Source organism: Athene cunicularia (genome assembly GCF_003259725.1).
Source record: "Athene cunicularia isolate RWA chromosome 4 unlocalized genomic scaffold, athCun1 chr4_part3, whole genome shotgun sequence".
NCBI lineage: Eukaryota > Metazoa > Chordata > Aves > Strigiformes > Strigidae > Athene > Athene cunicularia.
In genome coordinates this window covers 10999407-11026849 of record NW_020799100.1, presented here as the reverse complement: position 1 = coordinate 11026849, position 27443 = coordinate 10999407, and the positions used below count along the sequence as shown (strand labels likewise).

The 27443-nt window shown below is 42.7% G+C and overlaps 2 protein-coding genes across 6 annotated transcripts in view; both read left to right on the top strand.

Moving 5' to 3' along the window:
• MTMR8 (myotubularin related protein 8) overlaps positions 1-17487 on the top strand; it is a 28797-nt gene extending 11310 nt beyond the window's left edge. For 4 of the 5 annotated variants that reach the window (XM_026848450.1, XM_026848448.1, XM_026848449.1 and 1 more), the window contains 7 exons: positions 279-388; positions 1486-1611; positions 3256-3305; positions 5391-5591; positions 6021-6149; positions 7072-7198; positions 9053-11075. In XM_026848450.1, coding sequence (XP_026704251.1) covers positions 279-388; positions 1486-1611; positions 3256-3305; positions 5391-5591; positions 6021-6149; positions 7072-7198; positions 9053-9337 — 1028 coding nt within the window. In that variant the 3' untranslated portion in view covers positions 9338-11075. Of the gene's footprint in view, positions 1-278; positions 389-1485; positions 1612-3255; positions 3306-5390; positions 5592-6020; positions 6150-7071; positions 7199-9052; positions 11076-15022; positions 15129-17145 lie in introns of those variants that run through there. The other variant, XR_003398410.1, reaches the window with a different exon arrangement.
• Positions 17488-22710: 5223 nt separating this feature from the next.
• On the top strand, positions 22711-25250 carry ASB12 (ankyrin repeat and SOCS box containing 12). The gene is made up of 2 exons (XM_026848632.1): positions 22711-23543; positions 24551-25250. The coding sequence occupies exons 1-2, from the start codon at positions 22733-22735 to the stop codon at positions 24682-24684; spliced, it is 945 nt and encodes a 314-aa protein (XP_026704433.1). The 5' UTR covers positions 22711-22732; the 3' UTR covers positions 24685-25250.
• Positions 25251-27443: the final 2193 nt, after the last annotated feature.

Here is a 27443-nt window from a genome sequence, read left to right as displayed (position 1 = left end):
AAAAAAGAATGAGTTACCATTTAAAAAAAAGGAGGAGGATATTTTCAGATCCTCGGGTTCTCTTATAGCTAAAAATTGCTGGTTTGTGTATTTTAAGTATTTTGCGTAGATCCTGTGTCCTTTAGACAGGATATTGCTGTTGACTGTTAAAAAATGAGGCAATGTTAGCTTTTAGGCTCTACCAAGTTCTGTTGCTGTGAAAGGATAATGAGGAGGTGGGAAAAAGAAAGAGATGTTGTTAATGGAGTATCAGTTAATTCCTTTGTTTGTGTTCTTAGTGTGTGAAATGAAGTCCCCCTCAATGAGCGATTTCCTCACTGGGCTGGAGAATTCAGGTTGGTTACGGCACATTAAGGCGGTGATGGATGCAGGTGTCTTTCTTGCGAAGGTAAAAACTGTACTCCCAAATTGCAGGTGAATTAAAAAATATGTACTTGTCTGTTAGGGACTGCTCCAAGGCTGTGAAGTTGTTTCTGGACTGAAGGTTGGGAAACTTTGCTGTTCAGGCTGTCCTCAGCTCTCAAAAACAAGCCTGCAGTTGGAGAACATGGAGTGGGTTACCCAGCTGGTGTTCTAGACACTTCCTGTGACTGAAGGAAATGCTGTAGGGATTGGGACGTTGTCCAGTTTACTGTACTGTAACAAGCAGTTATCTAGGCTTTATTAGAACTCATTTGAAACAAATAAAATCACAGAATGTGAATAAATGACCTTTATAAATGACTCTATATAACACATATTGACTAGTGCAAACAACATGTAACCTTGTGCTCCTTAGTTATTGGACTGCTCTGCTTTAAATGAGGGATTGTTTAGTCCAGTTTATTTTCTCCTGATTCTGTGTGATGCAGGGACTGCTAATTTTGTTTATTCAACGCAGTCCTCATTTCTTTAGAGCTTGTGGCTTTGCAAGTCAGACAGAAGGAGAAAAGTTATTAAGGCACATGGCTCTTCAGTAATAGTAAAGGGCATGCAGGTAACATGTGGCAAAAGTGGTGACCTGTAGGTGTTGTCTAGTCTCTCTTCAAATTTTCCCATGTAGCAAGCAGGAAGCTACTCTGTTTCTCTTCTGCTGTGCGTACTAGGGGAAGAAGGTGATCCATAAGGGAGGATGTTGGGATGAGCTCTTCTTCTCTGAGAAGTTCTTAGTCCCTGTGTGTCCGATTACTATTCTTTATTCATCCAACATATTCTTCCTCAGAGGAGGGGACTGAGAATTCCTGGCCTTTCAGAACGCTGAGCATTTTGAGATCAGAGGGTCTTTGTTTCTTGACAGTCTCTGTGGCTGACAAGGCATGCTATGGCATTTTATCCTAGTTGCGGTTTCCTAGAAATGGTGCATTTCCATGGTTCAGGTGAGAAATGACATATTTTCTCCTTGGATTTTAGGCCAGTCAGGTAAAAAGCAGATGAAAGGGTAGCATTTAATTACAGTAACCAACCTAGAAAGCTGCTGAACTGTTCTATCTGGTCTCTCCTTCACAGGCTGTGAAAGATGAAAAAGCTAGCGTGTTAGTCCACTGCTCTGATGGGTGGGATCGCACAGCCCAGGTCTGCTCACTGGCTAGCCTCCTCTTGGATCCATTTTATAGGACTTGTAAAGGCTTCATGGTAAGAACATGAGTGTTGGAATTTCAAGAATAAGTACTTCCTGCATTTGAAATGTGAACAGGCCCTAATTAAGTGTTTTAGGTCATTCCTTGGAACAAACAGTAGGTGACCTATATAAAACCAGCTTTGATTCTCTGAACAAGCTTTAATTGCTCTGAACTGCTTGGGCACAAAACAGCAGCAGTTGATTTACAATTCCCAAATCTTTGTTTCCTTGAATGTCCATATGAGAGCCTCTAATGAGACATTTCAGCAAGAGATGGGAGAGCAAAGGATGCAACTCTGGCATCAATCCACAAAAAAGCAGTGAAGCAGCTTGTTATTTAAGCCTTATAGTGAATGGTCTGTTATCTGCTAGGATTTAAAATTGGGCGAACTCATCTTTGTGCACAGGGCAGCATTTAACCTGTATATCATGTAAAATCTGTGCATCGCTTAAGACCTTTTTAAATCCATTACATTTGGCTGTCTGCTTCTACTGCAGGCTTTTTCTTGTTTGAAGCCATTACTGCATAAATACAGTGTAATCTGTGATGCTATCTTTGCATTCATCTCTTTTTGTTAAATACCCGAAAGACAGACTGCTGCTCTTTCTTGGAAGAGTTTCTTAAAAGAAACCCTGAAATCAGAACGATGCAAATTCGCCTCTTGCAGTGTGTTGCACTGCTAGGAATGTTTCCTTGTATTCCATGCTATTTTTATTATTATTTTTGCTTCTGGATTATACTGAAATCTTTTAACAGTTAAAATTACATGTGAAACATCTGCCTGGCCTTTGGCTCTGGATAATTATGTATGAACTAAGAGACATGATTTTGATTAGGAACAGGGACAGTAACTAAAACAGGCGAATGCTCATCTGTCCTCTGAGCAAATATCCACAAATCCTTTGACAGTGGTTATTCCTAAATGAATGCAACAGAAGTGTAAAGAATGGAAACATTTGAAAAGAATGCAAATTAAGTGTTCAGAGTACTCTGTGAATTTCTGCTTTCCTTTCATTCTTTTAAGTCTCTGAATGATGATATCAGGAATTGATCTTTAAATATAATGCAACAAGGCGAGTAATAATGGATTTAGCATTAGTCATTTGGTTCCTTATGAGATGTGTGTTCAAGGAAAATACTGCTTCCTTTTTAATTTCTTATATATAGCACAGTCATTCTATTTAAGAGAGAAACTAAAACTAATAGTTTCTCTGATTTCATCCTGAGCCCCTCAGTACACTGTTGTTCTTCTGTTCCTATTTGTGTTAAACATTTGTTGAATTCCAGTTGCTGATTTATTTTGCTGAGTCTCATGATACTCTTTTCTGAATTTAGTACATAGTGTAATATTAAGCTGTTAATTCTTTTAACTCATTACTTACATATCATGATTTTAAAAACATAGAAACTCCCTCCAAATAGTACTGGACTTGCTTGAAGTAACTTCTTATTCCAACAGTGACATTGTACTGGTAGCTGTGGATGACTAATCCATAAATCACTATTACTATTTTCCTTGACTTCTATGGATATACTCATAACAATAGGGTCAGCAGGTAGCATTGGTTGCTTTTTAGAGTTTAGCAATCAAAGGCTTCATTTTGCTCTTTCTAAACAAAGTAATGCTCTTTTTTAAATCTCTGTTTTGAAAATTAAGGTTCTAATAGAAAAGGAGTGGATTGCAATGGGCCACAAGTTCTCACACAGGTAAGAAGACCATCTTATCTTGGGTGTAGTGATTGGGTGAAGGCTTGGCTGTGAAACTAATACAGTGTTTTCAGGTTTAAGTACTCTCCTGAGAAATGTAAATAAACATACAAGACAGAGGAGAGAAGATTTGGAAAATATCAGAGCTGGTGACATAAAGCCAGTATCTGCTAGGGTTTTTATCAGTGTTTTTTATTACTTTACAAAAACAGAGTCTTGCACAAATTGTTTGAATTCTGAGTGTTTTCCTACCTGTAAAGTCACGTTCGTATTATATGAGGAGTACTAGTGTTCCAGCAAGATGTATTAATTCTTCTGCAGTCATCTCCTGGAAGAAAATCTCAGCTAATGTTTTTCAGGACTTCTACCAAGTTCAAAGTATAAAGTTGAGTCTGTTACAGTGCTAAAACCCAATTTGACCTGATTTCTCTAGGCACATTAAAATTGCTGTCATTCCTGTAATTGATAGCCCACATCTAGTAGGGATATTACCTTGAATTACCACTTGTTATATTTACCATATAGAAATTAGAAACTGAGATGGTACAAAAGAATATGAGGAGGGGAAGAACCGGTCTCTTCAGTGATACTAGCTTGTTAAAAAATTCAGTCTTTGTTCTCAATGTTAAACGGGTTCCTGTTTTTAATAATAAACCAAATCTGTTTCCTTAAAGCTTATCTGTGGAAAATAAGCAATATGCACACCTTTATACTGGTATATAAGAAGAAGCAATCAAAGATAGACTGCTGTTTGGTCATTATTGGCCAAATAAATGTTCTGTGGTCATTGTTTCTGCTTCCTCAGGGATTCTTTTCACCTTCCTTGCTTTAAGACAAAAAAAACCCACCCAACTCCAAAACCTCAACTCCTATTCTGTTATATCTTCTATTATAAAGGATTGTTCCAAGTATAAGAACTTGGCAATGGATACAAAAAGTACTTGAGACATGAATTTCAGCATTGACTGGGTATATGAACTTTTATTCCAGTAGACAAAATCATTCTTCTCATAGTGGTGGCTAGTGCCTTACAGTTCTGAGGGAGACCAGTCCTCCTCTATGCTGTCACTTAGGTTATTGTGGTCAGAATCCCAGAACCAGGAACTGGGATTTCATCAGCTGGATCTCTGTCGCAAGCAATCTTCCTTCATTTTTCCAACTAAATTTGGGGATGCCTTGTTTCTCTCTGTGGATTTCCAGGTATTATCCCTTCCTAAAAAGGGGGATTCTGCCCCAAGTTTTTACTTTTTAAGAACAGTTATTACAACACAGTAGTGTGTTGGCTGCTTTCCAGAAGTGCTGTATTTCTTTTCTGGTTATTTTTTGTTTTATGATGGATTTTATTGAACACTGATAGATCCCTGGCTAGATTTTTGCAGAGCTAGTAGGTTTTTTCTGAACTTCATCTAAAGCTGTAAAAATATTTTTTGATTGTTGCTTTGGGGTTTTATTTGAGTTTTTCTTTTTTTCTTTTCTGAATAATTGCGTACCAGGATTTCACTCTTGCAGTCCACATGGAGCAAAATCAGGTTGTTCTGACTTGCTGCCTGTTGTGGCTGTGCCTGCATAAAATACTCTCACATCCATAGAAGATCGCAGAGGAAACTCCCCCTCCCCACTGGTTCTTATTGTTCCTGGCTGGCAGACAGACAGAAATCCCACCGATGCCAGCCTTTTTTCCCCAATTAAGGGCTAGCATTATTTTCTTATATTCAAGCAATAGATGGTTATTTGGAGAACAGTGTCTTTTTTTACTTTTTGCTAACATCATAGCATAGGCTTAAGGATTCCTATTTCACAAGTATTTCTTGTGATGCTTGTAAGTCTGTTATGTGGGGTCTTCCACGGCTACTTTTACTTTAGAGAAGGGGACACTGCACCAGGTACCCATGAAGAACAAGTAATGCTGAGGGTGGCATGCCTTAATGTACAGTTGCTGTAAAATAAATCACATGAGGCTTTTTCTATGCGGAATAACTTCTTATTGTAGTAGTGAAGAAAACTTCCCAGCTGCTTCATAGGAAGGGGATTCTTTCTTTGTTGGGTGACAGGGGATTTAACCCTGTTTTGTTTGCATCTCTCTAGGTGTGGCCATTTGGATGGTGACCCCAAAGAAGTGTCCCCTGTCTTCACTCAGTTCATTGAATGTGTCTGGCAGCTCATGCAGCAGTTCCCCTGCACATTTGAGTTTAATGAGCGTTTTCTTCTTGAAATCCATGACCATGTCTACTCCTGCCAGTTTGGCAATTTCCTTGGGACCTGTCATAAGGAGCGTGAGGATCTGAAGTGAGTTGACAGTTTATAGACCCAACAGTCTAGGAGTCACTTTAAATGTCACCAAAAAAAGCAGGTTGTGTTTGTTTGTGTGTTTTTAATGTAACTGTAGATTGATTATGGGTAACATTGTCTTGGTAGATGCTTATGTTTTACCGTGTGGAAAAAGACCCCTATAGATTAATTATATCCCTGAAGTCAGATATTTTAATTTGGACCAGAAAGTAATAACTTTCAGAAAAGCCTTTTGGACTGGATGGTATTCACTTTAAATTGATTATATGTTCTTCAGTGATGTATCTTGTGTTTATGAAATTAATCAGATACTGTGCGAAAATAGTTCTTAGCTCCCTTAATCTAATTCTACTAAGAATGGCTAATGTTATTAACCCATTTAATGTGGTTCTTTTTTTGTGATTAGATGTTATTTGTAATTGACAGAATCTTTGAGAAGACCCATTCTCTGTGGCCTTTCCTCTTGCAGAAGAAGCAGGAATTAAGAAATCCTTTGTACAGAGGATTTACAGCTTACAAAGAGCTTCAACCAAACACACTACCTTTCAGTTTCCAGTAAGTTGCTTTTTTAAGAAGGGGGACATTTCTTTCATTGTAATGTAGATTGGTATTTCAGGTTTTATAAAATAAATTTTCACGTATTAGCATGGTTTATCTTTCCCCTCCATTCCTCATCCATAAACTGAGAGTAGTAGTGCATAGGCAAGTGCTAAATAAATGCAGGTACTGTAATTTAAAATAATTTTTCTTTGGTGTTGAGAGAGAGGCAGGGGAAAGTCAAGGAAAAGAACTTCAGATGTGCAGATAGACCCACACAACCCCCCTGACTGCTCTGTCAAATTTTCTTGAGAGGGTAGGCAATTGTTAAAGAAAGTTCCTCCTTTTTTTCTTTTTAATATATATTAAGGAAGTCTTTCAAACAGAAATTTCAGTGCCCGGTCACACCCAGACTTATGCAATCAGGATGGTTTTCATGAGGGATTTCTTGTTGCCATGTCTATTTGCTTGCCTGGAGTGTTACAGCTGAAGTGGTTAGTTTTGTTTTGTTTCTGGCTCACTCCTGTTCCCTGCTGAGATGGGGGTTGCAAATGTGTTTTAAGTGCTGTGTGTGGTTACTGGTAGGCAGAGGATTTGAAAAAAAAGTAGGGAGGTAGGGCAAGCTGAGGATTTGAAGGTGAATTCACCAAGTCTCCACTGAGTCTGCTATAGAAAAAAGTATATTTTTGTCTTATGCTAATACCTACTGCCCAGTCCACGTAGATTGTAAAGCAGGAGTGCTTAAATCCTTGGAAGCTTTTGGAACTTCATGAAAATTTGCCCATTTATACTGGATTTTATAATTTAAGTCTCTAACAGTTTTTAAAAATCAGTTACTAATGGCAATTTGTTGAAAGGTTTTTTCTTAAACAGCATCTAGTTTGTTGGCCAGTAGTGTACAATTGGCTGCCTAATTCTCTTTTCTTGCCCTGTTCTTGAGGTTTTGGTGTGGGATGTATAATCGCTTTGACAAAGGAATGCATCCAAAACAGTGTGTACTAGATCATCTGCTAAGATGCATGAGCCAAAAGATGAAACTGGAGGACAGTGCATCTGAACTGGAAAATGTGAGTCCTGAATCTTAATAATATTTAAAATCACATGATGGTTTTGGCAAATATAACTGGGTTTGAACATTGGCATTGAACAATTGTTTCAACATGCTTGGGGAGAGCTGGGCAACATGAGGGGTTAAATGATGTTGCTGTGATACATAGGTTTGGTTTACCCAAAATTCTTACCTGCTAGCCAAAAGCTGTCTTTGATCAAGTTCTGTTGCAGGCTTATGATCTAATTCTCTAAACAAAGCAGGTGTTAAAAGAACATGTAGGTTTCAACTCCACTTGAAGAAAAGTTGGAGAGGGAGAGAAGAAAATAGTAGGCTTGCTTCCACCCCACTCCCCCCCCGACCTGTAACACAGATATACAAAAATATTCTTGGTTTTAGCTCAACCCCACATTTTTCTTTCCTGCTTTTTCGTTCACAAGCCACATTGGAATAAAATTATGATCAACCAGGTATTAAAACAATTGAGTTACTTAAGTTGGCTTTCCTGTAATGACCAAATTGTAAGTGGATTGTGTAGGCTGAATTACTTTCTAAAAGTGGCTACCTCCATTTAAAGTGCATTGCTAAAACAAGATAGGGAATCTTGTGCATTTACTACTTGTGCTCTGTGTACTAGAGAGCAGAGATCTTGTGTCCAGAATAACCAATTTCTCTACTTCAACCCAAAATAATAAAGTAAACAGCAACGCGGTCAGTTCTGCTCAGATTCCCCAGAGAGCTATATTTATCTATATGAAGATGTAGTTTCTATATGAAGATCTCAGCAGTGCAAGATAGGAAAAAAAAAAAAAAGACAGGTAGTCTTGTTAGCTTTTGGAGTGCTGCAGTACTCTGTTTTCATATGTATTGGTTCTGGGTGGAATGGGGTTAATGTTCCCCACAGCAGCCCTCCTAGGGCTATGCTGTGTGTCAGTAGCTAGAAAGGTGCTGATAACACACCAGTGTTCTGGCTGCTGCTGAGCAGTGCTCCACAGCATCAGGGTTGTCTCTTAAGCATTCCCCTCCTCGTCCCCAAAGACAGCAGGCTGGGGGTGGGCAAGATCTTGGGAGGGGACACAGCTGGGACAACCGACCCAAACTGACCAAAGGGAGATTCCATATCATATGTCGTCTGCACAGCAATAAAATCTTAGAGAAAGGAGGAGGGGCAGGGGGGCGCATTCCTCATTATAGTATTTGTCTTCTGGAGCAAATGGTACACGTACTGAAGCCCTACATTCTGAGAAGTGGCTGAACATCACCTGCTGATGGGAAGTGGAGAACAATTTTTTTGTTTTTCTTTGCTTCTGCGCACAGCCTTTGCTTGTGCTTTATGAAACTGCCTTTATCTTGACCCACGAAGGGTTTTTTCTCATCTTATCCCCCCCTTCATCTTACTGAGAAGGTGAGTGATAGAGCAGCTTGGTGGGCACCTGGCATCCGGTCAAGGTTAACCCACCACAGTCCTCTACAGCTGCCCGAAAGAGGCGTGGCTTTTCTTTATGCTTGAGGCTCTACTTGCAGTATTCTTTCTATGCATATTAAAAATAAACAAACCAGAGAAAAACCCCAACAAAACAAACCCCTAGAAATACAGCAGTTGGAGAGTCATCTAAAAAATGTATCAGTGAGAAGACCTATGTGTCTTTTGCTAGGTTAATGTGAATGCTGAAAACTTTATTTTTATTAAACAAATAATGATGTTTGTATCAAACATGGAAAGGTCTATGCCCCTGTACTTTAATGCTGGATTATAGAGCTAAAAAAGAGTCACTGGCACAGGACTATTATGTTGACAATTGTTTTTGTATATCCCTGACATTTGGGAATAGCAGCTTTCGTTAATTTTTTTCATGTCTTTTTATTTTTGTAGAAATTTCCATTCCTTGATGGTCCTTTGCCCAGTGAAGCTTGCTCCTTACCTAAAATAGGATGTGCTGCTTCAAAAACACCGATGCTCAACACTCCTCAGGATTATGAAGGGGAACCACCTCCTGTGTTGAGCAATGGTGCCTCAGCAGGGGATATAGATGTTATGTCAGATGTGGACCAAAAGCACAAAGAGAACCTGTCTCATCACCAGGACCTCCATGACCTTAATGCCACCACTGACGTGTTGAACTCCCAAGCTAAGGATGGAAAGCTGCAGCACCATTGATCACCTGAGGACTGTGTTCAATAACCGGGCACTTGTGGTGGTGAGGCATGAGGGAGCTGTGCCCCTGCGAGGGTGTAGACCCCCTAACTATTTACAGCTACTTGTGAGTACCTATGTTTGCAGGGAGCTGTGCTCGCTGTAGAGAAGACAGTCTGCATTTGGCTTGGTCGCATTGTTTTGTAGCTAAAATGAAGATGCGTACGAGCTGCCCAGAAAGCTACCCTGAGTTAGTGTAAACCTTATTTTTCAGTGGAAACACGATGTGTGTTTAAGGTTTATGACTGCCTGCCAGGACTGGTATTTCAGGCTGAAAGAAATCTTGGCCAATTAACTGGGGCTTAGGAGTTATGCAGTGTTTATAACTGGAGTATGCAATCCATTTATTCTCAGTGGTGGTGCAAGGTCATCTTAAAATGATAAAAAAACCAAACCCCTTTTCTTAGCTGTGAATGAATCTCTGCATGGACCCTCACCTTGTGGCAGAACTGATTCAGTTTTTGTTTCCTATGCATATTTGTTAAACAAAAACCCCCCTGTGCCTTTTTATGGAGACCATTTTAATGTTTAGCCATGCAATGTACTACTTTTATTATTGTAGTGTAGTGTTGTATTTGGTCACCTTTAGTCAGTATTTTTAAACAAGTTTTTTTATCTTACGCCAGCTTCTTTGGGATCTCTGCCAATCCCCTGAGTTTAGTAGCTTCTTTCTAAGACGACCTTTCAAAGGATAAGCTTTTATGGACCTTATTTACTGATTGTGAGAGTACAGCAAGCCACAGAGACAGGCTGTGACACGTGATTTTTTGGCAGAGGGAGGACTAGAAATGAGAAAAGATAGGAGAAAATTTATATGGAAATTTTCTGTCTTGTTTTATGATCTTGGTTAAATTGAAGCAAGAGAGCAACTCTTTGTTCTAAGCTGGAATCAGTGTGCTTTCCTTGCATCCATCAGTGAGGCAGTAATTACAGATGAGGTGTGTTCTATTATGGAAATGGGGCCTAAAATGATTACTTCACATCACATGCTGAGTGATTCTAGTGAATGTTATCTTGGATGTTAAAATTACATGAACTTTAAAGATGCTTTGTTTGTACTGTCAAGACATGGTGAGATGAACAATATCTCTCATGGCAGTGAACTTTTTAATTTTTTGAAGCTGATGACAAAACGTAAATTGGGATGTGACACCTTAATGGAACAAGGAGTAGACATCTGGGCTCAGGGCTGCGGCTGTAGCTTGGACTCACTCTAGTGCTTGTTAACACTACTTGGTTTCTTTAAGCTGCAGTAAGCTCAGCTGCAGATACTAGTTCAAAGTTGCAGGTTTAAAACAGAGATGTATACTCTATTTATACAGAAGAAACAAGGGGTTGTCTCCCCAGGGAAGTGGATGGCCCAGGAAAGCTGTTCCACAGTACTTCTATAGATGTGCTTAATTGCACAGGGTCCCGTTATGCGGTTTCATTCAAGATGCTTTTCTGCTTGCTTTTGGATCCTGTTGTTCAAATTAGATGCTGCCATTAGGTCTTAAAATCAGTTTCCCTTTTTTATAAAATCTTGAAAAAAATTGAAAATATTTTCCAAGTTAGCCATCCCAATCTACAATAAAAAGTAGAAACATTCCATTATAGAGTCATAAAATGCAATAGCTGTTGTTCATATGCTTATGGTGAAATGACTACGTTAGTTTCAGTGTTGAAGATAGAAAAGAAAAAAACCCCTACAACCAATAAAAACTCAGAGTGTCTCACTTCGGGTAAGAAAATACATATTTTATTAAGCATATCAAAAGACCCAAGGAAAAAAGGCAATATCTGAGAACAGTTTCTTCAATGACTAGAATGACAAAGAAAAGCTTTTTTTTTTAATGTTGCAGATTTTTCAATCTTAAAGCAAGTAATATAGTTGTTTCCAAGGTAGGAGTGAGAGAACTACAATGTGTGACTGATTCAGAAACGAAGCACATAAAATACAGAACCAGATATACTTAAGTTGAAGATGTTCAGAATTTGTTGTGTGGGTATGTATCAGAAATACTGCATCATACAACAGCTATATTTTTAAGGATACACATTTCTGAATGCATCTTTTCTTAATTGCAAGATGAGTATCTTCTGTTGAGTCTCTCTTGCTCCTAACAAGAGATCTGCTAGACTCCTAACATAAAGTTAGTCTACCAGCCTTTTAAGTTTGCCATATCCTCATACTCCTAAAGTGAAGAGATTGCACCCTGTATCTTAATCCAGCTGCTCTAGATACCCAGGGTTCAGAATCTGCTGTAGATTTTCACTGGAGAATGCTGGGGAGGTTATTTCTCTTTGCTTCTTTATAGTGTAGAAGCTCAGTTTCACAATGCACTTTGCAGTTTGGAGCCTGTTTCATACGGACTGATAGATCAACCCTGTCTTTTCTTTCTAGGGTGTAGAAGAGCGTAGTGGATAGTATGCACTGCTTCTTAAATAGAGAACTCTAAAATGGTAAATGAGACCAGGACAGGCACTTTTTAGGACCAGTTATGCTAAATGTCATCAGTTCTTTTAATGTGTTCTCTAATGAAAATTTGAAATATGGAATTGTAGAGAATTTTGACTACTGAAGGATTTCAACATGCTATTGATTAATCATTATATAAAAACATTTTGCAGAAGGCTTCTATAAATATTTACACATTGCCTTGTCTTTTGAATTACCATAGATTACCTTGAAAAAAGTATAATAATCTTTGCTTATTCCTGAAACATGATGCCGACATATCCACAAACTCTTCTTGACTACAATATTACTACAGATGCATATAACCATGAAAAGATTACTGCACACATTGAAAGTAAGCTCTTAGTGATCTTGCTGCTTCTGACTACGGTAGCAAAACAATGGATGACTTTATACTTTGAAATGCAAAAACCTAGCCAAAAAAATAGAGTAATGATCTGTCTTTTTAAACCTCTTGAATTTAATATAATCAAACCTCGTCAAAATCTACAACATACTAAAACTTATTCATGCTGGTGCTGTAAATTTACAGAGCTGGAAGAGATTCCAGCATTTCCTGGCATTCCGTGACATTATTTGTTTGAAAACCGATTAGCTAGAAGCTTTGTAGTTTTGATGGTAACTCTTGTGTGTTTCAAGACCAAAAATGAAAAGCTGTTTGAAGCACTGCAGCATGTCCTCAGGTCTCTGATCAGCTAGGATTGGCTTCCCAGAGCCTTGCAGAAAGCTCGTGTTCCCTCCTTACGGAGTGCCCTGCTGACAGTGGTGTGTGACTTGACTATATGTTCCCTAAAAGTGTTAAAGGAAATCTAAAAGCTGTTACGTAGGAATCTTCTTAGTAAGCACTATGTAGGTGAAAACATACTGTAACTTATTTATTCCTAGTGGAGCATCCATGCGTTGTGAAGTCACAAATACTGTTCTGTTTGGAGCTGTTAAGTGAACAATGCAACTTGCTGCTTTCCATTTGGATTCTTCTGACTAGGAGAACTGGGAGGGAGGAGGGATCCTGTTTGCTGCAGATGGGCTTTGTTTGTGTAAAACTCTTCCTTTTCTGGAGCACCCCTTGCGTTACCAAGATAGTCCATGGTATTGTGGTTTCATGCCTGTACAGTGTTTCTCTGGCTATGAATAGGCATAGCATTGCAGCGGGCAAGTGCCTGTAATGTTCTGCATTAAAACTACTACTTTGAAGTAGAAGAGGGGCTCGTGTGGCTTTGTTTCTTGGTTGAAATGTCTTAATGTGAACTTCACAATGCTGGATTCTTAAATTGTATTTTGTTTTACAGTTGTTGCCTGTGGTAGAGAAAATCCAATCAGTGCTGCTTGCTTTACAGGGAAAAAAAAAAGGGAAATGATTGGTTTGCTCATAGATGTTGTGGTTCTCAGTTGGCTGCCTTCTCTGGGAGAGAAAAAGCAGTTTGTTAAAGCCTATAGGCATGACATACTTCTAGCTGCATACTTTGTTCCTACCTTCTATTAAGTGCTTAGGAGAAAAATAAACCTGCTAGGTGGTGCTCACTGGTACCTAAAACTACTCTGACTAGGATGGAGGCTTCAGTTTGCTCCAGTAAGATTCTCTAGTCCTGTTGAGAGAGATCTGCTGGGAGCTTCATGGCATCTCTGCCTTGAGTTGCACCTTGCTGGGTTACAAGTGGGAATCTCCATGTGGGTGAAGTGCCCTGTGTCTGTTCCCATCGCATTTGGAGAGGGTGAGCCCCAGGAGGCATGCAGCCTTGCATCGAACAGAGCTGTAGCACCTGCAGGTAAAGCATTTAGAAGAGCTCTTGTGCCAGATGCTGCTTCAGTTCATGTCTTTGGGTAGCTTCAGGGCCTGACGACTGCTCCCCCAAAGGGATCATTTCTTGGCACTATTTAGTAATGAATATTTGCGGATGAGCAGGTGAACTGAAAAATGTGTCTGCTGTTTTGCTCTTTCCCCTTCCCCACCACTCTGCGTTGAGTGCTGGGGTCGTTTTTTGTACGGACCTAGCGCAGTTATTCCTTGTTTACATACTGTCCCTCTTGCACCTATAGGTACTTCTGTGCCTTGGGGCAGAGTGGGGGCAGAGTCTGTTCTGAATGTAGTAGTTTTGTTTTAATTAATACACAGCACTTGATTAATTAGATGAGGAATGTCTCAAGCCAGGTGATGTTAAAGTCCATGTTTTCATAAGCATCTTTAGCACCAAGAGCAGCCAGGTTGGTGCCAATTGCAATCAGTGCAATTTGTTAGGTCAAGTATTTTAATGTACAGTGCTGTGTCCTTTTGGCATCTGAACTACAAAAGCAATGCAGAAAGAGAGGTTAGGTTGAAATGGTTGACCTATATCTCTTCTCATACCATTTATCTATGTACGTGTGTCTGTATTTAATGTAGCAGCATACTACTGGAATAACTTGTAGCACTGGACCTAGTCATATGTAACTGAGCACACATGTACTTTTCCTATCACCCACAAACTGCTCTTTGTAGGAACGTACGTAAAATTATCTGTAGTATTCAGCTGAAAATTGTAAATGTTTTTGCTGTTTCTGTAAGTCAGTCGTTATTTTTGTCATTGTAACTGTTGGACAGTTGTATAAAATTGTGGATGATGAAATCCCATATTCTTGAATGCGATGGCTGTATTCATGTAAGTCATTTTAGTTAATGGACTGCTTAAAAAAAACATAATTGTACCATGTTTAGAGGAGCACTGTGTCTTTTTTTCTCTAAATGTATTTGTTCCATGAAGTTTCATTTGTATTACAGTTTATTTTTATTCCCTACAAAAATAAATACCTTGCCTTTTTAAAGTAAATGACTAGCTAGCTTATTGGTTACTTAAACTCAAAGCAGAGCTTCACGCTTTGAAATGTGAAATCCATTAAAGACTCCTTAGTGGAGCTTATCTTAAAGTGAGTGTTATTCCACTTCTCCTTCTTTTACAGAATAGAAACTAGGTGACCTTACTGGTTTCGGAGGGACTGCTGGGTGCAGCACTGCTCAGTGTCTTAAAAAACCAAAAACCAGCCACCCAAAGGTAACAATACTAATGAAGCTGTATTAAATCTTAGTATTTTCTGTAGGTTTTGTTACTCTGACTTTTTCTTTTAAATTAGATTTTTTTATATATATATATATTGAAACCAAATACCTTTTCAGTGTTTTGTTCCTCCTGGAAAGCTGTCTACCCCTCTGTCTACAGGTGGCTCCAGGCTGTCTTAAAAAGCTTTCTGAGAAGCAACTAGACCTTTCTTCTGGCCTGTTGTAAGGAATTGAGTCTGACCTTTGTGGGTGTTGAATGGTACCAGGTGAAGAGAATTTTTTTCTGATATCCATGAGTGAAGAATCTGCAGTCTATCTGCTCTTTTATCCAATTCTTTTTAATCATACCTTCAGTAGTGAGTTAAAGTGGGGTTTTTTTTGAGTGCAGACAAACTCAAGTGAGGTGGGAGAATAGATTCCAGGTGCAAAACTTGCCTTGTGTTTATAACCAAGATTGGAATCTGTGCTTTAATAACTTACAGCTGTGCAGTAACAGTCAAATCCCACAATTAAATACAGATCTGCAAAGCAGAGGGAAATGAGGTGATACAAGTTAATTTGATGTTTACAAGGCTTTACAAAATGCTTCAGGATACCATTTGGATTGGTAAATTCATGTAAATGGTTTAAATCTCTGCCTGGCAAAGCAATGTAGGTGATTTTAGTGACTAATTTTAAAATAAGCCTTTGGATGTTTTTAATGCTCTGTGTGGAGGTGGGGGAACTGAGTGACAGGAATGCAACTTGCAGAACATGCTGAAGGTTAGCAGGAGAGACCGAGGAACCGTTTTACCCAGATCAGTTTAGCACCAGACCTTCAGTCTTTACTCCTAAATATGCATAGCCCTGAACTGTCCATCATCAGTCGGGTGGTGGTGAGGTAAGACTGAAGACAAGAAATAGACCCAAGACCAATACTTATTACCCAGCCCCTGATTTAATATTTTCTACTGCACTGTGCATCTTAAAAACGGGTATTTCTTTTCTAGGTATTAAGGCAGAAAAACCACCTGCCGCTTGGGTATACTTAGTCCCCAGATGTTTCAAAGTCTTTTCCTTCTTGCTAATTTTAAATGTTCTTACTCATGCGAGTGAAGTCCTTCATGTACCTAAATTAGTCTTGCCTTGCATTTAATTGGATTATTAGCATTAACACTGACTAGATAAAGCTGTAATTTACATTTTGGGAAAACTTATTGTCTGTTTGACAGCATCTTCGCTGAGGGTGATTTAAAACTTCCCTGTTGAAGCTAACTTTAGTTTTGAGGGGGCAGGTTCCATTTAGAGTTGTCATAAAAGTATTGCTACAGACATGTTTTCAACAGCTCTTAGGAAATACCTTATGCTGAGAAAAATTACTGATCAGTAAACTTAATTGGAGGTATGTACTGAAAAATCACTGGTTTAAGGGCAAATCTGCTGTTCTAAGTTCAAATAGAAAAAGCAGTTGAGTTAATCTGCTTTCTTGTTGAGGTTCAGATTTGCATGTGCCAAAGATGTTTTAAAATGTTGATTTGTTTTAATTCTTCATCTGTGGATGCTTTGCAGTAGAGCAATAATACTTAATTTTTTTGGTAGCCATGTCACTTTGTACTCAAATTTTATTCAGTTCAGTTACCCAGCAGTTAAAGATGGCAGTGATGATTTGCTAGAGATATATTGGTGTTAAACCTTCATGCATATATGTAAAATGGATAAACTCCTCTGATACTGAAGGTAGACAATAAATTTTTGAGTTGGTGCCTTTTATAAAGGGAAAAAAAAAAAAGACAATCCAGACTAGCAGCAGAAAGAGCATAATTTCATCTGTTTGCACAGGCAAGGCTGTGAGATACTCTCGTTGCCCTCCAGACGACGCAGGAACAGGATTGAACCTCCATCGTAGCCATTCACCACTGAGCGGGGAGAGGCACTCGGTCCTTGGCATGGGTCTGTGTGGATCGGTCAGCGTGTGGGGCTGCTGCAGGTCCTCCTAAGTTCAAATCCCTAAAAAAAGTGAAATTTTGCCCTGAATAATGTTTCTTTACCAATAGGCAGAAGGTGTGTTAATTGACATTTCTCTCGCATGCAATCAGTGTTCTCCTGTACTTTGTATTTTGTTTCACTTGCGGGGAGTGGATGGGATGGGGGGATGCAGTAACCTTAAGAGTAATAACCCTTCTGTAAGTCAGACCAGAGCCCTATTTCCCATGGCTCTGTTACAGTGGTTTTGGGAAAAGTGAACACTACTTACTGAGTCTGTTTTGGGGCTTTTTTTCCTCTTTCTCTCTTGACAAATAACAGATCTCAGAGCCTGCTCAGCTGTGGGAATGAAGCAAGGAATCCAGTGTGAGTGGGAATCAATACAAATATACATATAAGCACCCTTGTAAGAAAACCCACGTATGGATCTGCAGAATTAGCAGGTGCTGCTCTTGGGCAGTCATTGCAGGCCAACGCACAGGATGTATGGACCAAAGGCTGAGGCTGACTTGACTATCCAAAATTTGAATATTCTGCACATGTTCCAGTTTCTGTACAGTAACTAAGGGAAGTCCCCTCCCTGGTGAGGCACTTAAAGGGACTTAAACAACTCGGAGACTTCTACAAATCTTACCTGACAAAGGGGAAGAGTAGGGAGAGGATAAAGATAAGGGGAGTCCATTTGCCATTTTAAGGAAATCTGGTCCAATTATCAAGTTTTTTGTTGTGGGTTTTTGGTGGGGTTTTTTTGTTTGTTTGGTGGGTTTTGTTTTGTTTTGTTTTTTTGGGGTGGTGGTGGTGGTGCATGATAATTGATAAATGATAAAAAAAAAGCAATAATTTTTGTTGCACAGTGATCCAGTGTGTATGGCTGGAGATGGTGTTTGGGCAAAATCTGGCAATTCACATGGATTAGAAATTCTGTTTCTGAAAGGTGGTTGTTGCAGACCTACTTGCTATTGGAAAACCCTTTAAGAGCAGATCTCCCATGCCTGCTCTTATTCGCCTGCTATTTTGAATAATGACAAAAAACCTTCACTTATTGCATATATGATTTGCGATCTCAGGGCAAAGATGCTTTTGGGGGTGGCATGACTCAGAGCTGATTATTAGAGGTTTTACTTCCTCCTCAGAGCTTTGGAATGAAAAGGAGCACATTTTAGTATTGTAAAATAAAAGCAGAGAAGACCCGCTAGTTCTCCCAGGAATAACTTTGAAGCATTGACAGCCCTGGAGCACTTTTAGAAGAGCATAGCGGGGCAAACAGGCAGATTCCTGTGATCAGTGTTACACAGATAACTCACGTAACAAAGAGCAGGCACATGCTGACTTTGGGTTCTGTATTTCAGGTCCTTAATGATCATCATGTCGCATCAGATTACAGCTGCTGACTCCAGTGCATCCTCGGATCTAAAAGGAAAGGGGCTCTGATGCTGCCAAAATTCCTCAAGGAATTACAGCTTGTGAAGGAGAAGAAACAGTTGCTGGATTCCTCCTTCACTGCTAGCTACATATTTTGTATGTTAATGCATCCATTAAATGGTGATGTGCCTCAGAAGGAACCCTGGGAGCTGTTGGTGTGAGGGTGCATGGCGTAGGCGAGGGATGGTCCGCAGGTGTTTGTGCCCTCTCGTGGTTGGTATCTGAACCCGTTGCTGCTGGAGCCACCTCCAGGCTGGGTGGTGAGAAGGCGCCCAGTGGAACAGGCAGGTGTAAGTGCCGGAAAGCTGTGAGCAGATGTTCTGATCGGCGGGGAGGGCAACTCCCAAGTTCGAAGGCTTTGCTGCGGTTTGGCAGTGACTGACAGCTCAGAGGCAGGAGTCAGACGTAGCCCCATGCAATAACTGTGCATTTCTGACCTTGAGGACTGTTAGTAAATCCTTAATCCCCGCTAAATATTTATTTGGTACTGTTTAGCGCTGAACTTTTAAATCAGAATGCTTAGTGGTGTTAAATCAGAAAGCTCATTACCTCTTTTCAGCTGTGTTAATAACTATAATCTCTTTAATGGAAGAAACATCGCTGGACAAGATTTACCTTCCCAAAAAACCTTCTTTACTGTCATTAAATAGACTTCTGCCCTTTAATTCTTCCCCAATTAGTGGAGAGCTGATAAAGGAGTTGCTTTGCCTGGAGCACGTGTCGGGTCAGCCAGTGGCTCGGTGGCAGCCAGCCTGTGCTTGGAGCTCAGGCAGAAGGTGAAAGCTTCTCCTGACTCCAGCCTTCCCCGGTGTTCAAAGTGTTGGGAAGCTTACTTAAAACAGGGGTTTATCTGAATCTGCTGATTTAAATATTTGTGCAGGATGCTATTTAAGATGTTTCTTTGACTGTTAAGGGAGCACAATGAGTATGCCAGTTTGCATTCTTCCAGTTGAGGGTGAATTTATCAGCAAGTACTTCATACTTTTTGCTTCATTAGTATTCAGTTTAATCTCTGTTCCTTACCAAAGAGCTGGTCTTGTTTCTAAGATTTCTTTTCTTGGTTAACAACTAAAAAGCAGCAGCACCACCAACAACAAAAGAATATGCAGTTTATAATGAAATTTTCCATTCAAGGATTTTCCTTTCATCTCCCAAGTTCCCTTACAGTTTCCTACATTTCATATTTTCTAACACGTATTCATTTTGTTGTCTGTATCCCTCTTTTTTCCCCTTTGTAATACACTGTTCTTTTAGATGCTGCTTTTATTTCTGCATCTTGTTGAAGGGGTTTCCAGCCAGCCGTGGCTTCTCTGGCTGCAGCATCCCTATTGTGGTTGCAGCTTCTTGATGGTTAATAAACCCTGTACTCCCCACTTTTGCTCTGATGTTTATCCACATCTATCCTACTTGATAATTCCATTCATAGAGTTGACTTTGAGGGAAATTGGCCTTTTTGAATTAACAATCTATTTGTGAGTGATTTTAGAGAAAGTGAAACTGAGGAAGCCAAAAGTCTAAAACCTGTCAATACTGAACGTTTTCCTGCTCTCCATGTTTTTCACAGTCTTGACTACAAATGTGAGTCTGGTGGTGACAGCAGGGTTGTCATGAATGTTTTGCAGAGCCCCCTGATATTATTTCTTGCTGCAGTGGAGATTTTTCTGCTGGATAATTTGGTTCCCCTCTTGTTATCTAGAACCACTGATAAACGCTGCCTCAAACTGTCAGACTGTTCCTGCTCCACTGCCGAAAAGTTTGGAAAAGGTTTAAAGGGAGCTGGATAAAATACGATTACACTTACCAGCTGACAGCTTTTGATAAGACAGCCCAAACACTGCTCCCTGCTTTTTTGTTTGCCCCTGTAAAGTTTCCTGCCTTGCTATGTGCTACTTAATTTTATGAAGCCAAAGAAGTGGTTTGTTCTGGCAGGTGTAGCTGGGAAGGAAACCTACGGAATGCTCAGGTGAGAAATCTGGACTGTCTTCAGGGCCTTTTGTCCTTCTTGTGTTTAATAAACAATTCTGAATGTTATGAATGGTCATTTGTATTGCTCTAAAAGTGGAAAAGGCAGTCAGGATAATGTAGAGGCTGGTGCTGCAGCAGGGAATGTGCTCTCCTGGCTGGGGACTCAAAAGGGCCTGGTACCCTGCGATTTATGCAAGGAAATGGTGAAGTAAATGCTTTGTGTTTGCTCGGATGGGTCAAGCAGCCTCCAGCACCTGTCCCAGCCTTCCCCCACCTCGCTGCCCCTCTCTATATTTACCCAGGGGAACTTTCCAAGAATGGAAGTGGTAAGATAAAACCCCTGAGGGGCTAAAATTAGCCCCAGCGAGCTCTGGCCCTTCTCCCCGCGGTGGCATTTCAGCTGTGAGCTTGACAGCCTGTGTCATTCCGGTTGCACAGAGCGGACGTCCATCCCCAACACAGCAAGATCCTCTATCTCTCTTCTTTTTTTTTTTTTTTATGGGATCACTGCTGCCTCGCCCACCCTGGCTGTGAGCATCTACCTCTCAAAGGTAAGGCAGCAGCATAATGAAGCCAAGGCAGCATCGGGCACTTGAAGGTAACTTGGTAACCAGCGGTAAAAGTGTGAGTGTGTTCTCTGTCACCTTTAGCTCCAGTCATAACTTCGGGGGGAGGGGGCTGCAGAGACAAGGACAGCTTCCTTCAGCTCAAAAGGTGACCACTCTGTTTTGGGCTCTTGTAGTTGAGGAACATCTGTGAGCTTCCCATGCGAACACTATGCTGTCAAATTAAGGTCCCTTTGGAGAGGCTTATAGAAATGCTACAGGTTGTTTTTTTTTACTTTTCCAGACCATTTCCCTTAGGAATATAACTGGGCCACCTTTTTGAATCAAATCTGCAATAAGCCCCTACCCCATTAGCTGGGGGGAGTGTGGGGTGTGGGTTTCCAAAGGTCTAGAGCTTGTTATCAGCATGTCTGATGAATAACAGTAATGTTATTATTTCACATATTTCTATTTAAATCATCCATGTTCATGTAAACAGGTGGAAGTGCAGCAGAGCTTTGCTGTCGCTCACTGCTATCAAGCTTGCTCTGCTTAACCAAGATGCAAAGGTGGCTTTGCATGGGGGCTTCCTCCAAGCTTGCATGTCTTGCCACCGCAGGCAGATGTGGGCCGAGCCTCCTGTGACTGTCTCCTTACTGCTGGGCTTTGCAGAAAGAGGCTAATTGCTCAGTGCAGCTCCTTGCCTCCTCCCAGGGAGAATCTGATGAGCTGCTTAGTGAGACAGAGTTCTGCCACTGCCACCTCTCCCCAAGGAAATCTGAGATGCTATGGGATTGCGATGTGGTGAGAAATTCCTCTGCCCTTCCCAGCGGGTGGTGTTTCCCAGCTGCTCAGGTGCCGCCGACTGGGGCATCGCATTCCTCCCCGACACTGTTGCTCGGCTATGGGGAGGCAGATCCTGCACCAAGTGCCTGGTATAAATGTGTTGGGGCTCAGCCCTGGCTCTGCTGTGATCAGTTGAGCATCCCTTGCCTTCCTCCCACCACTCTGTGCTACCTGCTATAAAAAGGCAAGACCCTTCTTGCAGCCATGCTCCTTGGGCTTGAGTAGGCAGGAGAGGGTAGAAGGTTTGCTGAATTCAAATATCAACATTGTTTCAGGAAGGGTGATGCTGAAAGTCCTTAATCAAACCAGCCACCTTCCCATTCACTTCATCTCCTATTTTGAAATCTAATCCCTTTAAAAACAGTGGCAGGGTGTAAAAACCTTGCAATGCTGCCAGCTTCTAAATAAAAACTCTGAGTTTTCTGTGGGTCCCAAGATATTTGGAAGTGCAGATCAGCAGAAGCCTTGGCTGATACAAAGCAGAGCTGATTCCTGCTCTTTTCCAATGTGCTCTTCACTCAGTGGCTTCCCCAAAGGACAGCTGGATGGGGTGACTTCTGAGGGTTTTGGGAAAATGGGTGGCTTCATCCACTAGTGGGGTGTAGAGTCCTTGCAAGAGCCTGTGGCCACCCAAGAGCCTTACTGAGTTCAAGGTCTGAGTATCCCATGAGTAGTCTCATACCTTTTACTGCCTCAGGGTCTAGCAGTACAGCATTAAATAATTTCAAAAAAGAAAGTTATAAAAGCCTGTGAGCTCCGTTTGAACTCTTGTGAGCCGTGTTTGAACTCCAACACCAGATTCAATTATCTCAGCATGTTCTTGATCACAACATTTTAAGTGGAGGTGACCCACATACATGCTACAGTGATGACCTCCATCCTTGCCTTAGCCCTTCCCCAGTGTGGATTTCCTCACCTGTGGTGGCAGGGTGATAAGCATGTTGGCAGCATCATAATCCAATGTGGGGTTTGGTTTTGTTTGGTTTTTTTTTATAATCTTCCTTAAATTGTGTATTAAAAAAATAATGAAAGATGGTGTTGGTGTCAGGAGGCTGGTTCTAACCCACTGGTGGTGCTGGTTTTGTTGTCCCATAGATCTTTGGCTTTACCTTTTATGATGAAAGTGGTACATGGGAGACGGATCCAAAAAAATGAGCCTAATGGATATCACTAAAATGTTCTCCATGCTCCAGCCTAAAGAAGATGAAGAAGACAATGGAGAAAGTGAGGAGCTGAACCGAGCAGTATCTGAGGATGATTATGAAACCCTAGATAACCTCTTATCCCAAGACAAGTACAAGAGGTTCATCAACCGGAGGAGTGGCTGGGGTGTACCCAGCACCCCCCTGCGCCTGGCTGCCACCTGGGGCTGTGTCAGGAGTGTGAAGGTCCTCTTGGCCCATGGGGCGGAGGTGGACAGCCTGGATGTGAAGGCTCAAACCCCTCTCTTCATGGCAGTCAGCAATGGCCACCGGGAATGCGTGAAGGTCCTCCTGGATGCGGGGGCCAGCCCCGTTGGCAGCATCTACAACAATTGCTCGCCACTGCTCATCGCCGCGAGGGACGGGAATGTGGACATCCTGCAGCAGCTCCTGGATCACGGCGCAGAAACCAACGTTCAAGCAAGGCTGCCCCAGTGGGCTGCTAACTCGGTGGCTTGTTCCGGTCCCCTCTACCTTGCTGCCGTGTACGGGCATCTGGAGTGCTTTAAGATGCTGTTGCTTTACGGTGCCGATCCTGACTATAACTGCACCGAGGAGAGGGTGATTGCCCAGATCAAGGAGCCCAAGACTCTGCTGGAAACCTGCCTGCGGCACGGCTGCAGGAGCAATTTCATCAAGCTGCTCATTGACTTTGGAGCCAACGTGTACTTGCCCAGTGTCACAGTAGATGAGATGGCACCCCACAGCGAGGGCCTGGAGCTGCTGCTGCAGGCGAGAGGTAATCTCTGTTTGTGGCCCCGGGGCTGGAAATGAGCATTAATTTTTCTCATTTGGGTGCAAGTGGCTTCAGATTCCTCTTCCCTTTACCTCTGCTTTCCAATAGCCTTACCCAGGCTTTCCTACAAGGTTCATCTCGCTTTGCAGCATCACTTTACTGCATGAGTCTCTCTAGTCTTAAACTCCTGAGTATTACTACTATTTTACTCTGAACTCTTATTCCTCCCTCTCCTCCAACAATTGCTGTGTTCAGGCCAAAAACCCCAAGTCTCCAATACTGAACACAGCAGGAGAAGGACATCACAAGTTTAAGGAGAATAGGTCCACCACCAGTGGTTAAATCTGATGACTTAGATATATAGGCTGCCGCAGGATATTCCTGAAACAAATTGCTGGGACTTGGAGGAGACTGTCATAGGAGGGCTTGATTCCAATAAATATCTACCAAATATCCTCAATTTGTACTGCTGGCTGTGATGGGAGGTGGGTTACCTTGTTTAGGATCTGGGATGTGACTCAGTGCAGCCACCATGTACATTTACGTGGTTATCTTCCCTCTGGGACTCACCACAGCACCTGCTTTTCATCAGTATTTCTAGACACTTGCTAAAGAAGCTGCTTTCAGTGAGGATCCTTGCCATGGTCAGTGCTGGTCTGGAGCACATGGGGATTTCCACAGCCTGTTTTTTCCACTTAATATCAGTCGTTGGGTTAAAGGCTGCTTTTTGCCATTCCTCTCCTTTCTGCTGCTCAGCTTTGGCTCTCCTGTACTATGTCCAGAAAATCTGCATTTATTTCGGTATGACAGTGGAAGATTTCATCTCTCTATGTCCAGCTCCAGTGAAGCACATGCTATGAAGCTTGTGGCTGAGTATGCAGCACCACCAGCCCTAGCAAAGACACTTGGTTTATTGATGTCCCTTGGCTTAGGATAATGCCCAGTTTGGAGGGGAGAGGGTTGTGTGTCTTGAAGGTGTCCATCTCATTTTCCTCCTTCTCCTTACGCAGCTCATCCCAAGTCCTTGATGTCTCAGTCCAGGCTGGTGATGAGACGCCTCCTGAAGCAGGCTGGCCGCCCGCCATCGCTCGGTGAGCTGGAGATCCCGGCGGTCCTGGCAAACTACCTCCAACACCAGCCCTGATGCACAGCCACACTACCTTCCCCATAGATGTGTCAAGCACCCAAATTAAAAGCCATTCTGATACCTGCTCAGGGTGAAACCAGTGTGGATTTGTGGTTGCAAACTAATTTTTGTTTATGAGGTGTCTCCAAAAAGCAGCACCCATGCACAAAGATGGTAAGAGAAGGGGGGGAGAAAATAGAGACCTCAGCTCCTGCTTCACATTGGCGTGATGGTAGAGCAAGATCTGATTTAGCTGTGTTTGGCTTTAAACTTTCTTTACTGAAGGACTTTGCACCTTTAATTGATACTGGTTGGAGAAGGAGCTGGGAAAATGTGTGGAGGGCAGAAGGAGAGGAGCAAAGGCTGCTTTTACCTCCTCCTCTCCTGGGTAAGAGTGAGGAGGGAGGCACAACCAGGCTTCATGCTTGTGGGTTTTCCCTGCAGTGTGGCCTCAGCTGCCTTCAAACCCCGGAGAGGTTTGCCTCTGCGTGCTCCTGACCCTGAGGGCATGTTGGTGCAAAGCCTGGTGCTCCAACGTGACAGCAGGGGCTGGGGTAAGTATCCAGAGTCCCCACACTCCCCGACTCTTGTCTCCCTGTCCCAGCTCTGTCTTTAGACATCTTACCTCAGAAGCGGTTCATGTTATGGCCGAGGGCTCTTTTGTGATTGGCCAGGTTTGGGTTTTTTTTAATTAAAAATGTTGCTACTATTCTTATTGAACTGTTGTGATCTGTTTGGTGAAATATCTTTTAATCAGAAGAGCCTGGCAGCCCAGCTGGCATTGTTTGGAAGGGATGAAGGGAAATGCTGCAGCGGGGGAAATTCAGGCTGAGCCTGGAGCGGTGCCGCCTGCCAGTCACTCCTGCCTTTGCCGGGTCTCTCCAGCTCTCGTGACCAGCAATGGGGACAACCTGGATGAGCCTTAGACATCAGAGATCACTCTCACCAGTGGTGGTTGGAGGAGTCTCGCTGGCTCTTCCCACAGCCAGGAGCTGATGGATAAACCATGCTGCTCCTCAGCAGCTCAGCACGCACCTGCCAGTGACACTCTGGACCGCTTTTTGGAGCAGCAGAATACGTCCCCTACGGTTTAGTCCCCCCTACCCAAATCGCGTCTCACACACAAGTACTGTTGAGGCAGAGGCACGTGGCCTTCAGGAGCTTCTAGGATTGCTCTTTGCAAAACACAGGAGTGTTTTTGCATTATTTATAGGCTTGTTTCAAATATTGTAGAATCTATTAATCAGCAACTATTAATTAGGCTGTGGGGCATCTCCCCAGGGGAGCATTAGGGCTTTGAATTAGCCTGGACAGAGTTGGGAATTGCTCTGTGGGCAATGATGCAGTGGCTAGGAAAAGGGGCTGGTGGATCTAATTGGTCTTGCTCTTCTCTAGCCCACGCAAAGCAGCCTCTTATCTGGGGGGAGATGGGTTAAAGGCGTAAGGAATCAGGGCAGCAGGAGGGTGAATGCCCTTGACCTCCACGGCAGTGACTCTGTAGCTGTCTTCTGCTGGGGAGTGCTGGGTATAACTGTGTAGGGGCACTAAGCTGCTGCTAGAAACTTGATTTCAGCTGGAAATGCTCCAGCATGCTGGGAAGCTTAATTTTATGGCACTTTTAAGTGGTAACAAATGCAGACAGTATCTAGTCTGCCAGTGCAGCACAAGGTCTTCCTCCAAAGGATCTGAGGTGCTCTGGTTTGGGCTGGTGTCACCCAAAATAATCCCTCTGACCTGTAGCCCCCTGCCTTAGCATGGCAGTGGTGGTGATGGGGATGGCACCACCCTGCCTGGGAAGGGATGGAAAAACCCACATTTTGGGAGGAATGATCCCAAAGAAGTGTCTTGAGCCAGCTGCTCCTCTGTTGTTTCCCCTGTTTTTTAAGGTGTTCCCTTTAATTTTGGGCTTAGCGGGGGCTCCGTTCCCATGGGGGGATGCTTTACCTACGAGCAGTCACAGGAGGCTCTGCCTGGTGTGAGTGGTCAGGAGTGATGCTTGGCTCCTTGGCTGCATGTTTTGTTAAGCCCCTGAAAACTGCCGGCTCGTCTTGCTCTTCAGAGTAGGGACCTGAGCCGAGACGCAGCCCAAGGAGCTGTCGGCCAGCCCAGCTCTTGCCCTGGCATGCACATAATCTGCATGGCAGACTGCTAAAAACCTGACATGCCATGATCTATTGGCCTCAAAGTTCAACAGGGAGAAATGGTGGCTCCAGTTCTGGGCTCCCCTGTAGAAGAGAGACATGGATGTACTGTGAGGATGATGAAGGTCTGTGGAGCATCTCTCCAGGAGATGAGGGAGCTGGGTTGGTGCAGCCTGCAGAAGAGAAAGCTCAGGGAGGTGTCAAAATGTACACAAACACCCGATGGGGGAAGAGGGCAGAGCCAAGCCGTTCCCAGCAGAGCCCAGCACCAGGGCAGCGGGCTCGGGCTCAGCCGCAGGAGTTTCCCTCAGAACATCAGGAAAGACTTTTTTGCCCCGAGGGTGACCAAGCACAGGTTGTCCGGGGTGGCGATGGCCTCTCCATCCCTGGAGCCGCCCAGATGCGGCGGGTGGCCCTGCCCGCAGGGGGTCGCACCCCCAGAGCTCCCTGCCCACCCCGCCTGGGGGGTGTGCGTGACCCGGGGCGCCTCTCCGCACCCAGCGGCCCCCAGGGGCGTGGCGATGGCCTGAGGAGACTGTCCCCCGCAGGGGCGTTTCGGCTTTCCGCAGGCCGCGGCCGTGGGGACCCGCGGGGCTCCCGGGACGGGGGGGGCCGGGGCCGGGGCCGCCCTCACAG